The sequence below is a fragment of the Rhinoderma darwinii genome, chromosome 5, assembly GCF_050947455.1.
Source record: "Rhinoderma darwinii isolate aRhiDar2 chromosome 5, aRhiDar2.hap1, whole genome shotgun sequence".
Lineage (NCBI taxonomy): Eukaryota > Metazoa > Chordata > Amphibia > Anura > Rhinodermatidae > Rhinoderma > Rhinoderma darwinii.
In genome coordinates, this window is record NC_134691.1 from 225558936 (window position 1) to 225574536 (window position 15601).

The following is a 15601-nucleotide window of genomic DNA, read 5'->3' on the forward strand; positions in this document are numbered from 1 at the left end:
ATGTAAGCTGGGCGGAGTACATCAGGGTATATGTAAGCTGGGCGGAGTACATCAGGGTATATGTAAGCTTGGCGGCGTGCAACAGGTCATAACAGGATGGTGTAATAATGGGGTGAATGAATAATCCATGGATTGGTGTGGTATGCTTTGAACCAATCCTTTATGCACAGGCCGGGTTTATTGAGTATTATACAAAATATCTGCGCTCCAGTGTTGCCTTATATTTGACTTCTTCACTAGCCCTATAAGCCGCACAAGGCCTTAAAGTTTCCTCATCTCCGCTGCATCTACAGGGTCCACCCGTGGGGTCCAGCAAATGATGATGTGGGGTATTTAGTGAAATTCTACTGGACCTAAAAAGGAGTCTGGGCCGTCATTTAGCATCATTTTGCATCATTGCGTTTTGAGAGACATAACGTGTTATTTTTCCGTTGACGGAGCTGTGTGAGGGCGCGTTTTTTGTGGAACGAGCTGTAATTTTTATTGGTTCCATTTTGGGGTACATGCGATTTTTTTTTTATCACTATTTATTCCATTTTTTGGGAGATGAGGAAACCAAAAAACAGCCATTCCAGCACGTTTCTTTTTTTTTTTTTTTGGACAGTGTTCACCGTGCAGTATAAACAACATGTTAACTTTATACTGCGGGGCGATACGATTACAGCGACACCAAATTTATATCGTTTTTTTACGTTTCACTACGTTCCCACAATAAAAATACTCTTTTCTAAAAAAATCATGTTTTAGTGTCGCCATTTTATGACAGCCATAACTTTTTTATTTTTTAGTTAATATCGCTGCGGGATGGCTTGTTTTATGAGTGGCGAACTGTAGTTTCTATTGGTACCATTTTGCGTTACTTGCAACTTTTTGATCACTTTTTATTAAAAAAAATTTGAGACAAGACGACCAAAAAATAAAATGCTGTCATTGTTTTTTATTAAAAAAATTACGGTGTTCACCATGCGGTAAAAATAATGTGATATTTTTATAGATCAGGCCGTTCCGAACGCGGCGATACCTATTATGTATAGTTTTTTTTCATATTTTCATTTTTTCTAATAATAAAGGAGTTGATCAGGGAAACAGGGCAAGTGGTGTTTTTATTATTTATTTATTATTTATTAACTTTTATTTATTTATTTTTCTTTCACATTTTTTACTTTTTCTTTTACACTGACCTGGGGGACTTGAAGGTCTGGTCTTCTGATCCCCGGTACGATGCACTGCACTACTTATGTAGTGCAGTGCATCGTAACTGTCATTTTTCATTTGACAGTTCGCGTATTAGGTCCTGCCTCGGGCAGGACCTAATAGGCTAACGTACCTGGGCAACCAGGAAGCCTAGTAACGGCTTCCTGGTTGCCATAGCAACAATCGCCACCCGCGATCCATCGCGGGGGGGCCCGGGGGTTACAGAGGGAGCTCGCTCCCTCTGTAAACCACTTCAATGCGGCGGACGTCATTGACAGCCGCATTGAAGGGGTTAAATGGCTGCGATCGGCGGTAACAGCCATCACAGCCATTGCAGCGGCATGTCAGCTGTGTATAACAGCTGACAGCCGCTGAAGATAAAGCGCGCACAGCTCCTGTGCTCGCTTTATCTCCAGGGCGTAAGGGTATGTTCACACGCACTAATTACGGACGTAATTCGGGCGTTTTTGCCCCGAATTACGTCCGAAAATAGCGCCTCAATAGCGCTGACAAACATCTGCCCATTGAAAGCAATGGGCAGACGTTTGTCTGTTCACACGAGGCGTAATTTACGCGCCGCTGTCAAATGACGGCGCGTAAATAGACGCCCGCGTCAAAGAAGTGACCTGTCACTTCTTTGGCCGTAATTGGAGCCGTTATTCATTGACTCCAATGAATAGCAGCGCCAATTACGTCCGTAATTGACGCGGCGTTCAAGCGCCTGCACATGCCGTTACGGCTGAAATTACGGGGATGTTTTCAGGCTGAAACATCCCCGTAATTTCAGCCGTTACGGACGCCCTCGTGTGAACATACCCTAACTGTACGCCCGTCTGCGGGAAATCACTTGGTTTTCGGACGTACAGTTACGCCCAAATGCGGGAAGGGGTTAATGGCTTGTCTGTATAATGCAGGACAGGACAGGTCTTCCAGAGCCAGAGGCGCTTTTTGTAACCGCTCTCAATTCTGGCCAGCGGATGGCTAGAAATGGGTTTTCTAAACGGAAGAAACCCTTTTAAAATGATAATAAATATTCTGTATGCTTCTCTGTTTTCTTGCAGTGCAGAGTGAAAGATGTAATTTCGCCCATAGTTTTTGAAACATCCTACAGTCTTGGAGAACATGTGATTGGGAAAGAGGAGAAGGACTTGCCTGCGCTAAAGCCTATTCTTCGCTGGAAAAAGGGACAGAAGATCGCACAGAGAAATCAGGTAAGTTTTCAAATGTGGCATTTATCTGTTTTATCCTCAGTCATGAAATGTTTAACACCAGAAAAGGACCTAGATGTATAATGTGTCCGCCATTATATATTTGTAGGGTTTTTTCATTAAGTGTCTATCACAACTGTTGAGACACCAGCTTGTAGACCTATTCTATAAAAAAGTAATCTGTGGTGTTAGCCTGCAATTTCTATTGGTTTAATAATATATCCATGAATTCTAGAAGACTGTAATGCTAAAAAAGACACATAAGCTAAACATAGGGTATCATCTGGTGAAATATGCTAACCTGGGATAGTTGTGCTGGGAGCCACTGCCGTGGATCCGTGTCAGGTGTACCAGGAGGGCCTGTTGAATTGATAGAATATCGGAATATTCAGGCACTGCTCGAAAGAGGAAATTGAACCCCCCAGAAAATAGAAGATGGCGTAGATATGGTTCAGCAGTTTTATTATATGCAAACAATGGGGCTTCTTTACAATTCAAAATACGCCAGAATTCTGTCTTAAATTGCGCTAGAATTTTACCGTAAAATCTGTGTGCCACATTTAGTAACAGTTTTAGCCACTTTTTGTGCTGCATTATAAGGGACAGTGATTTTGTGGGAAAAGGGGAGTAGTCTAGCATAAAGGGGCGTCTTAAAATGCGACACCATGCATTAAAAATGTGTCAAAATTTTGGCACAATGGTGTAAACTGAGCCAACCAATAGGTGGTATAAGTAAGATAATAGTGTCTAGCATAGCTAGCAAGACGTGTCACATTTATCATACAGCATGCATCAATTTGATATATTGTCTACGTTTACACTGTCTAAAACTTAGGCAGTATTATTAAATCTGCCCCAATGCGTTTTGTGTTTAACCTGAAGAATGGACCAGTTTGGGCTCAAAATGCATTGTATGCACACAATAAAACTGCTGAATCAAATCTATGGCATTTTCCGTTCTCGCTGATACAATTTCCTTATTCGAGCAGCGCTGAATATTCCGATATTCTTCATCTCTTTACCTGAATTCTAGTCCTCTACTTTCCTGATCTCTGTTTACACATTGAGTGTATGAATCATATTATTTCTCCACTATTCTAGGCCATTCATTCAATTCATAAGGTTTTTCGTGTTCACGTTTGATTTTCCCAAAAATGGAGCATGATCATATCGACCAATGGCAGAGCAGTAATTTAGGGGCTTTCTTCCCTGGACTGCCACCAGAGACATAAATGCATGAGTCCCTGCCCTGCCTCTCAACTCTGATGTGATTTGCTATGTGAAGGGCTGTATTTAGGGTCAGTCTTTAAAAGGCTGACGTCAGTGTTTTTATTTGTGAGAGAGCTACCCTATCCCCTGGCTAATATACACACACATATATATATATATATATATATATATATATATATATATATATATATATATATATATATACATACATACACACACACACACACACATATATATGTATATATATATATATGTGTATATAATATATATTTCTTTTCCACGAACTGACTTTTCAGAACCTAGAAAGCGATGGTACTACTAAACCCATCCTGCTACTAATACCTTTGCATGCAAGTGTTTCAGTGTTTTCACTACTGCTATATTACGCTGGTTCTCAAAGGGGTTATCCATGATTTTCAATTCATTAATGTATCATTGGTGGGGGCTCAACCAAAGTATTGAGGCCTGAGCTGCACTACTACGTATGTCGTATGTACATTGCTTTGCCTGGATAAACAATAAAGGGGCCCGTAATGTCATATTTCTCAAGAATATTTTACTGGTGGGTTCGGTAAGCAACCATAGATAACCTTAAGAAAGGATTGCCAGGACCACTTCCATCGGGGCATTGGGGACCCCACAGACGTAATTTTCTATAAATAACAAGACTAAAGATTTGTAAATGGTAAAAAGAGTATTATGTATATGTTATATTTCATCATTATGACAACAGTAGCTTGATGTTAGGCAATACTTATTTACAAAATGTAAAATGTGCAATGGTGTTTAATTTGATAATTGATGATAAATACCAATCAGGACACAAAGTGACGTGATTCTCTGGTACACACGCTAAAATGGTCATGTCCTTCTAATTAGATTTGGGCCACACTTTGGTGATTTATAACCACTGTAAACAGGAGCATGCAGTCACTTAGATCTGGAGTCTTAAAGGAAACACAAACAAAGATCTAAATTAGTAGCAGTTCTTGTCAAAACTGATATGATGAGTGAAATAGTTATTTTATCTGTCAGTGTCCATTAGCCCCAAAAAATAACAGATGACCCCGGGTGTCGGCTGGCTTAGTTGTAGAGATGCATTATAGCAACAGTTCACCACTTTAAAGCTTACATATAGCTGCCATCTGCATAGAAGATTCAGAAACTTTGCAATCAAACTGCATTATTCGTACTGATCTCTAGTTGGAGCTTGTTGACTTTGAAATGATCCCCTTTCAGAATTTTCTAGGCTGCCAAGTTCAACACTCGGAGCATTCCCTGCTTGTTTAGTGTCTGTGCAGAGCTTGTGATTTGCATTCTGGGAAGTATAGTCACTATACCGAGTGCTGTGCATTAAACTGATGCAACAAAAATACATTTCTAGAATGCATTGCAGCAAAAACAAAGAAAATATAAAAAACATAAATTATAGGAGCTCAACATTATTAACCCGTTAGTGATCGCCTATAAGTGTTTTTACAGCTGCCACTAACGTGCTTTACTCCGATGCAATTGCCTTTTTACGGCATTGCTTCGGAATAAAGTAGCGCCGTCGGGAGGAGGGTTAGCTCCCTACTCTCAGCTACCGGAGGTAACTGAGGGCTTGGAGCAGTGACTCAGGACCGCTGTTTGCGGTCCCTATACCGGCGATGGTATGGGGATAGGTGAGAGGAGATACAAAACGGACATGTTGAGCCACTGCTGCCAGCGATCGTGCCCCCTCCCCCTTCAACTGCTGGGAAAAAAAGAAAATGGCGCATGCATGCGCTGTCAGCGTAAAGCAGATATTCTGCCTGTAAATAGAAACTGATCAGGGACCATTATAATTGGTCCCTGATCATATGGTCACTGTGATATACCTATCACAGTGACCATAGTCTCATATTTACAAAATACAGCACAGGATTTGTGCTGTTTCCCTCCCTCATCTCATTGTAGTTGATTTGTGAGAGGAGAGAGAGAGATACTATACAAGTCTTGTGCTGTATTATACTGTGAAATACACCACATATTTGCCAGTGTTCCTATTTTACCTGTAATCACCCCCCAGATTACCCGTAATTACCCCAGATTACCCGTAATCACCCCAGATTACCCGTAATTACCCCAGATTACCCGTAATCGCCCCAGATTACCCGTAATTACCCGTAATCACTCCCAGATTACACGTAATCACCCCAGATTACCCGTAATTACCCGTAATCACTCCCAGATTACACGTAATCACCCCAGATTACCGCTAATTACCTGTGATCTCCGTAATCTTTTTTTTTTGTTCTTGTTTCGCTGTTAATAGCTGCGGTTTACCGTAATTTGGTTTGCTTTTTTTTGTTAGTTATATATACCGTATTTTTCGGACTATAAGACGCAGTTTTTAGCAAGAATAAATCTTGCTAAAAAGTCCCTGCGTCTTATGTTCTGCAGTCAAGGGACCCGGTCAAGGGACCCGGCATCGCCGGCATCGCCGGGCGCCATGACCGCTTCATTATTTAACCCCTTCCCGACCCATGACGTGCCAGCACATCATGGAGCTGGAGGGGGTTGATGTATGGAGCGGCCTCACGCGCTGAGCCTGCTCCATACACTGCAGGACTCAGCTTCTGATGCGCTGCTATAATGGCCAGGAACAGCAATTTCGCTGTCCCTGGCAGTTTAAAGGGCTTGTGCCATAAAACACATGCATCCCCTATCCACACATGTGTGATCGATAAGGAGAATGGGGACCGAAAGTTACCAACAGCGCTGCATTAGAAACTGTGACTTCGGCGTTCTGCGTCCGGCAGCTTTATAGAGATCAATAGGATTCTTCTGCGCATGCGCGAGTGGCTCTCCATTGATCTCTATGGAGCTGCAGAACAGATAAGCCGGACACAGAACCCGGAAGTCCAGGCTTCTCATGTAGCACTCTGGGTGACTTTCGCTCCCCTGTTCTCCGTATTGCTGGGGGTCCCAGCGGTGGGACCCCCAGCGATCTCACATGTAGACCCTATTCTGTGAATAGGGGATACATGTGGTTTATGGCAAACCCGCAGTTTCCGTAACTCCCATAGAACTGAACAGTAGAACTGAACAGTAGTTACGGAAAAAGCGTAGCTCGCATGATACGCTGCTTCCGTAACTGGCATTCACTACTATGGGAGTTAGGGAAACAGCGTAGTTACGCTGTTTCAATAACTCCACATGTAACCAAGTGGCCGCTGCTTCAAGTCCCCTAGGGGAACTAATAAAATGTGTAAAAAAAATGTTAAATAAATTTTTAGGAGTATAAAAAAAAAACCCTTTCCCCATATTTCCCCAAGCACAATGTAAAAAATAAAATAATTTCGTCCCGCAACAAAATAAGCCCTCACACCGCTCAATCGATAAAAAAAATATAAAAAAAGTTTTGGCGCTCAGAATGTGGTGAAACAGAATAAATGATTTTTTAACAAATAATTTTTTCCTATTTTCTGTTGTCTAAAACCTGGGTGCGTCTTATAGTCCGAAAAATACTGTATATATATTTAAATACAAAAAAAATTTAATTTGTTAATTCAGTGTAGCGAAAAAATGAATCGCAGAAGCCGCAGAATGTTCACTTCAGAGCAGGCGTACACCTTGTTGTGCTTTAGCAGTTCTGGCAGCGTTACAGACACTGCGTCAGAAGCAGAACTTGGCTCAGAAAGCGACAATTCTGCTTCTGCCACTGGACCCCCCAGCCGTATGGTGGTGGACGCACTGTTGAAGCGTCAGGAGCAGGGCCTAGTACTGCAGTCCCTCCTGCAATGTGGGATCCTGCAGTTTCTTTCTCCCCCCAAATTCCGCCATTTACAGCGACTCCAGGCATCAACACGGATTTCGCAAATTTTACCCCCCAATTTGTTTGTAGGCGATCAGGTCCTGGAACTAATTGTCCAGCAGACAAATATATATGGCAGGCAATATGTGACCCAAAATCCAAGGTCTTACTATGCCAGAGGATGGATCCCCACAACCGTCTCTGAGATTAAAACATTTTTGGGCATTACCCTAAACATGGGGATAGTAAAAAAAAAACCTTCTATCCGCTCCTATTGGGCTACCAGCGCTATCCACAGCACCCCTGTTTTTGCTGCTGTCATGGCCCGAACACGCTATGAGACTATAATGCGTTTCAAGCATTACTCAGACAATTCACAAATCTCCCCAAGAAGGGACCAGGCTATGATCGCCTTAACAAATTGACACACCTTATGATCGCCTTAACAAATTTATACACCCCAGGCCAAAAACTAGCCGTTAACGAGTATTTTATGTCCTTCAAAGGCCATCTATCGTTTCGCTAATATATCCCCTCCAAAAGAGCCTAAATACGGTGTGAAGCATTATAAGGTGTGCTAGAGCACAACAGGCTACACCTGTGGCTTTTTAATTTATGAGGGCAGGGACCGCCAACTTAATCCCCCAGGATGGCCAGAATATATGGGCATTAGTGGGAAAATCGTTTTGGAACACATGGTGCCATTCCTACAGAAAGGGTACATGTGTACACCGACAATTGCTACACCAGTGTCCCCCTGTATAAGTCCCTGCATTCTGCTAGTACAGGGGCCTGTGGCATGGTGCGTAAAAAAAGAGCCGGCTTCCCTCAACAACTGGTGTCCAGGCCATTAGAAAGGGGTACGTCACTCTCATTCACCAGTGACCAGTTGCTTGATGTCAAATGGAGTAACAAAAAGGACGTGTACATGCTCACCACCGTGCACGAGGAGACCACAGTGGCAGTGAGAGAGAGGGAAGCTACCTCTGAATAGAGGAAACCGGTCTGCGTAGTGGACTACAATAAGTTCATGTGGGGAGTCGATCTATCTGACCAGGTCCTAAAACCATACCTGGTCAAACGCAAAACTCGGGCCTGGTATAAAAAGTTAGCGATCTACCTCATACAGATGGCTACTTATGATAGTTATGTGCTCTATAAGACCCAGGGACCGCTCAGTTTCCCCCAATATCAGGAGAAGATTAAAGAGTACCTCCTGGTTGACTCCCCCGCACCTGGAGAATCCTTTGAGTCAGAGGATGTCAAAAGGGTCACTGAGCGCCACTTCCTTCACCCAGTCCCTGCCACTGAAAAATAAAAAATATACCCCCAAAAGAGATGCCGGGTTTGCAGTAAACATGGAAGGAGGAGGGATACCCGGTTTTACTGCCCCATGTGCCCCATTTAAATCAAGGCCTGTGCGACTTCCCCTGTTTTGAGACCTACCACACCGTTTCTAATTATTAATTTATGTATCATTTAGGGAACACCAAAAAGAGTGGAGTGGGGGGATTCATTTTAGGGAATCAATATCATTTATTCATATTTTATTTTTCGTTTCTGGGCTTTCAAAGGGAGGGAGGGATTCTCACGGGGAGATAGTAACTTGTATTTATTTCAGACTTTAAAACTAATTTTACCCCTTATGATTTTTTATACATTTCTTGGACAATTAAATCCTGGACATGATCACTCACAAATGAATACTGTTTATTGTGCAGGAGCCCACATCTGTCTATTCAGAACATGGACCTCACAAGTGTTCTTGAAATAAAAAATTAATGTGGGCATTGCATTTATTAGTAGATAAATCCAACACCTGCGGCCCGTGCCGCCCCTGAATTAGTGGAAGTCGTGCATTTTAGCAATGATTACAAGAATAAATTGGGGATGTATTTCCTTTTTCTGATGACTATGTCCTGCCACATACGGCTGTTACATTCCTAATTCTGTACTGTGATACGGGCATGATGTTTTTTTTTTTGGAGGATCTCTAATAATCGAGCTGTTCGTTATCAATACACCATGGGCTTTGTTACAGTTTTGTTCGGGTTCTTATTGGACGTAGTACACCCGACAATTCTTCTGGAAATACTGACATAATTTTGGGGATTAGTGATCCTTTACTGTTCCTATACATGGTTTTGGACATTGCCCCTCTATATATTCTGTAGGTGATTGGTTGTTTTGTGCACATAGCGGTTCCTACCTTGCCGGGCAGGGGCCTGTTATGGTGTACCGCGTCACTTGGCACGTTCGTCCCTCATATAAGGATTGATGGAGCTAAAGAGACGTACAACCAGTCACTGAAAAAAAGAAAAAAGCCCTGCAGGTGTTCTTCTATCTTGTGAACAGACTCGAGTTTGCCACATAGTTGGATACATTTTCCTCCATTTTTTTGAAGATATTGCCCGTCACTTTAGTACAGTTTATTTTTTACTAATTAAATGGAGAAAGAGAAGGCTGGCACTGCCCTATTTCAGATACAATCACTGCACAAAGTTCCTTGTTGGTTAGCACACGTGGAGTACACCTGTCAAATTGTTGCCCACGGGGTGCTCATCGCTAGAAAACAGCACGTAAGTAACTTGAATGAAGATAGTAGAAGTACGAGGCACTCACCGTCTGTGGCATTAAAAAGATATTTATTGAAAAATGATCTCAGTCTGTTAGATGTGGAATTGCCTACGACCGTTTCACGCTACAAGCACTTTATCAAGGCCATGATAAAGCGCTTGTAGCGTGAAACGGTCGTAGGCTATTCCACATCTAACAGACTGAGATCATTTTTCAATAAATATCTTTTTATTGCCACAGACGGTGAGTGCCTCGTACTTCTACTATCTTCATTCACAGTTTATTTTTTTACTCTGACCGATTTTATATTAGAACACAATGCTGTCCACAATGACCTTCTTTAGCATGACATAGCCATAAGTACAGGCAAATCCATATATAGCGACATACATCCATTATGAATACACGGCTTCACTTCTCTTCTGTATGCCGCACAAATTTATTAATGTGGCATATTTCTAACGAGATAACCTTTTACCACGTCTCCTCTATTTCATGTGGAAACGTAATAAGAGTTTAAAGAAAACATTATATACCCATAGTGTCTGAAATGATACCCATTATATTTAAAAACAATTTGGTCAGCATGATCACTGCACCACTAGATGAATACATTAACCAGTTCAGGACCGGGCTATTTTGCGCCTTCAGGACCAGACACCGTTTAGCCCTTTTTAGCACGCATTAGTTAAATGGCTATAACTTTTTTATTTGTTGCACTAACGACGTGATTTTTGCGATGTTTTTTTCCGTAGACAATGCAGATTTCTTTTCTTATCATTTTTATACACATCCTTTTTGCTATTTTAGAATTTTTATTCATAAAGTTTGAAAATAATAGTAAAAAAATAAGCTTTTTTACGTTTCAGCTATTTTTTTGGGTAATAACATAGTTTTACCCTAAAATATAACTTTTATTTGTGATCGTCATTGCCTACAGTATATTTTAATATATTACATGTCTATATTAGGGTAATTGGGTCAGCGCTAGCGTTACAACAATGATTGGCGGGGGGAACATGTTTTTTTGGGGTGGGTATTTTATGTGTATTTATTATTTAATTTTTTTTTGCACTTTACTTTATTATTTTTTTATTACTATGGTCTGTCCCTCAAAGGTCAAAAAAGACCTTTGGGGAACTTCATATATTTTTTTCTTTCTTTTACACCATGTTTTTCCACTGTAACTGGAGCTGCACAGCAGCCCCAGTTACAGGGGAAATCAGCCCTCTCATAGTGACGATTGTCACTAATAGGGCTGTGCTGGGTCTAGTAAGACCCAGCAGCAGTCTGTCAGTAACGGCACCCGGCGATCATGTGACCAGTCACATGAACACCGGGACGAATAGAGACAGCGGTGGGGCCGCTGCCTCTATTTCTATACACAGCATTCATTGAGCGCTGTGTAAAAGAGATCAGAGAAGACAGAAGCAGCGAAAGCTTTTTCTATCTTCTCCTCAGGTTCCCCGGCAGTCACTGACAGCCGGAGACCCGACATTCAGCTGCCCGATCACTCGGGCAGCAAGTTAAAACCCGAGCCGTAAAAAGTCTATGGCTCGGGTTTTAAGGACCCTGACCGCTGGCCGTAAATACACAGCCAGTGGTCAGGGAACCAGTTAAGGTGTCAAGTTTTTAAAATGGGGTCATATCTAGGTTTTTTTTTTTTTGTTCAGGCAGCTCAATATCTCTAAATGCATGATATGGGGCCTAGAATTTATTAAATTGTGTCCTGATGACGCTAGGAGCCCAGCTCCCTGAAGTGTGTTCGGTCCGGGAAATGCGGCCGACATACGGTCCGTATATCACGGACCGAACATGCTCATGTGAATCCGGCCTAATGTTGAAGTGTAATCCTGTATAGGATTTACAGCTGAAGATTTTCCATAAAGATGATTTTATGCAGATGACAGCCTGCCCATACTGATGCCAGTTATAACTAATTATGAATGCCTGTGTGCATGGTAAGAAAATTCTAAGTTGAAAAATTTATCAAACATCATTACTAGGGTTACTAGATGTCCTTAGAGAATCAAGCCAAACTCCAATTTGGGGAGCTGCTAAAAATGTGCCTGAGGCTGATGTCCATCTAACATACAGGGTATGCTATGGAATATCATGCCTAAAAGGAGTTCCTGCACCCGCTAGCTTGTTTCTCATAGTGTGTCACTTAGGTTTAATAGGTTACATTGTAGTTTTAACATAAGAAAAAACAAGGTTCATTAAGTACATATTTAACATATGACAACATTATATCAAAGGATGGTTGCAGCCATCTATATAGAGATGATGAAAAAATAACATTGATATATCACGTTATATACTCATTATAATAGACTTTGGATCTTTTAGATCTCATTTAACACTGTACGTTTCATCGGGAGAGAGGACTGGAACTGCGACTAAAGGAACTTTTACATGGCCCGACCTGGGCTGTGTAAACAAGCGCCGATTGACGTGACATCTTTTTGATCGGCGCTCATTTGCTCATACAATATGACAACTGTTGAAAACAAGCATTGACTAAGGTCTTTTTATATGAAAAAGTAGCAAGTTTTAGAGCATTTTTTATATAAATGAGTAGCATCTTGTGCTGTCCGTGCGCCAGAAAGTGAAATCTACATTAAGTAAGAGCTCGAGTAGATTACCACTTTAATTTACGCAAATTTTGGACGGAAATTATAGTAAATGATTCGGGCTGTGGGTGACCAAGCCCCCTTCCGCTACGCCAGCCCCCTTTTTAAGAAAATCTCAAGAGTGACAAAATATGGTAATATTTTGTGACTTTTTAATGCCACTTAAGTGGAGTAAGCCTCTTAAAAAAATCCCACCAATAGGTAGTTCTCTTTGACTGAAATAGATCGGTAGCATAAATCTCTCTTCTGTGCTGATAGTTTTCTATATTGTATCACTGTATGTCCACATGTGGCGTTTTCACTGTGGTTTAAAGGCAGAAATACTCTATGAAAACATCATCTGTCAACATACCCTAAATTAGATATATCAGCCTGGAGTTCAGACTGTTAACCAGTACATAGAAGCTACGGAAAACCGTTCTGAGCCAAATCCATCACAGCGGCTTCTGTGTTCTCCTGAGCGATCAAGTTAAAGTGTCTTTCTGCAGCTTCTATGTACTGTGATACATAGAAGCGGTAAAAGTGAAACAGTGTAATTGTTTTAAAAATAAAAGTAAATTATAAAAGTTGTTTTTATCCCCAAATAATTGCATTTCAATAAAAAAAGACCCCAAAGGTATTCATAGCCTTTTTTAGTGTCATATATCAACAAAACACAATGATGCAGATTTTTTCTATTCTTTTTACACATACAGTATTGTAAACATCTCCAAAATATACCACTTGTGAAATTCTGCATGAGTAAAGTGTATGGTCACTATCAACTGTGCCTGGAATTATTGATATTAAGAACATTGTTACTGTTAATTGCCATTATGATTAAAGAGACGGTTCTTGGAAAATAAAATTTTATGTTTAGATCTCATAGACATGCAGTATATACAAACTTTATGAAACTATACCAGACTTCATCGTGTAAACAACTTTCTGAATAGTACTTTTTTTTTTTTTTAAATAGAGTTCTAACATATATATGTGGCTTTATATGTGGCTTTATATGTGGCTGCGTACTAATATGGAATGTAACACAAGCAGAGAGCTATAAAAACATTCTGATAAAGATAATACAGTCAGCGGTGCACTTACATCGAATCACTGATATTTGCCATTTCTAAAAATAAATAATAAGAGGCGTAGCTATATATATGACCTTGTATTCAGTGTTGTACGGCACTTGATGACAAGACTCGGGAAACGAATATAGAACAGGTCGTGAGCTCTTTACTTTTCATTTCCAAGCGGGAACATATCTTTCATCTAGAATAAAGAGCAATGTTTTGTTTAGATCATTATAATGGAAAAATTATCCTCTTTCTTGATGCATATGTTTATGTATAAAGAGAAATTAATCAGTAGATGCCAATGGTTTTATATAAAATAAATAAAATTATGTCTCTTAATAACACTATTAAATAGATTATTAATAATAAATTACTCTATTACTAAAAAGGTTAATGTAGTATAACTAGAGATTTGATTTATGGGAATTATGCTTATTCGTCTGTTTCCATATCTTTAATAGACTTGTATGGAGTCGGCCATCTCTCCTTACAACTCTTTCCCAAATCATAGGAAGATGGAGTTTCAGTGACCAGATGCCCATTGATCTAACATTTATCTTCTATCCGGTGAATAGATTATACAACTGACAGATAGAACAAGTAGGAAGCCAAAGACGACCTACACTACCAATGTTTATGAAAGCATTAATCCATAATATGTTAAAACTTCTGTTTATTGCTTTACACAGATACATAGAGAATGGTGGCCTTAATGTTTTCTGGTTCTTGAATTGGTCGCCATGGTCCTGTGGGTTGACATACCAATGTCCCCAGACGGACATTAACGTACTTGAATTTTACCTGTGGCGTGCACTAGAAGTTCATGGTGTACCAAAAAGGAACGGCAACCATGTAGGGCATGTCTTGAGTCAAAAGTGACCGATTGTTAAAAAAAGGTGTCCCTTCTGTATGGAGAATTTTTAATCACCTTGTCCTTAATATTAAAGTGACTGTAGAGGTGAATGAGCAAAAAATAAGTCAGGTTCCGCTGAGGTATCCGTACTTTTGACTGAAACAAGTAGCTGCTATGTATTCCGTCAAATGTGACGGGATCTGTGACGGTGGCTCCTGACAGAGGCTTCGACACAGATGTAAATATAGCCTAAGCTGTGGAGAGACCTCTTCTTGCGGGTGCTTTGTTTTCTTCCAGTTATGCTCTTCCCTTGTAGCTTGGTCCAGGAAGTAGCTAGGTTACAAAATACATTAATACCAACAATCGAGCTCATATTAGTCACAGAGTCACCAAGGATTCATAGACACACATAGTCCTTCTTCTTTCCTTTTTCATTTGTTTTTTATTCCCTGTCTTGCTACAGAATCAATGCAGTTCTGTGGCAACCAGTGAAAGCTATAAAAATCAGATGTCTGTCTTTTTAAGAAAAAATTTGTGCCCTCGAGTCCATTTTAAAATTTTAAAATGTATTTGATGTAAGGACCTATGAAATGAGCTCAGTCCAGAGTCTGTGATAGTTGTAAGGCCAAATTATCCGGGGACTACAAGAAATTGTATTAGGATAGCCTTACAAATTGTGCTAAACATAAAAGGGGTTTTCCAATTAACTAATTACTAGTTAACTAAACTTCTAAAATCAAAGCATTTTGTAATGTACTTGTGTTTCCATAGATGTTTCTAATGTCGTATCTCACAGCCGCTCACGTGATGCATCGCCCACACTAAATCCAAACTTCCGCTGTGCCCCATGCATGAGCAACCACTTCCTTCTACCTGGGAGCTCAATGTATGGGCATGCATTCCTGACGTCACTGTACACTGTGCGAAGGAGTTGGACCGGATACTCTTCCTCCTCCTTCTCTGAGCATGCATGATTGATACATAAATAGTGTACACCACGTATGCTCGATTCCTATGCTGTCACTACATCTGCGTGACTTGTGTCCCCCCCCCCCCAGCCTATGCTG

General features: G+C 40.7%; 1 protein-coding gene across 1 annotated transcript in view; it reads left to right on the top strand.

The window, feature by feature from the left end:
• The window catches only part of ITGA9 (integrin subunit alpha 9), a 492766-nt gene that overhangs the window by 250136 nt on the left and 227029 nt on the right, over positions 1 to 15601 (top strand). Inside the window, exon 16 of the mRNA XM_075826987.1 lies at positions 2256 to 2405. Coding sequence (XP_075683102.1) covers positions 2256 to 2405 — 150 coding nt within the window. The remainder of the gene's footprint in view (positions 1 to 2255; positions 2406 to 15601) is intronic.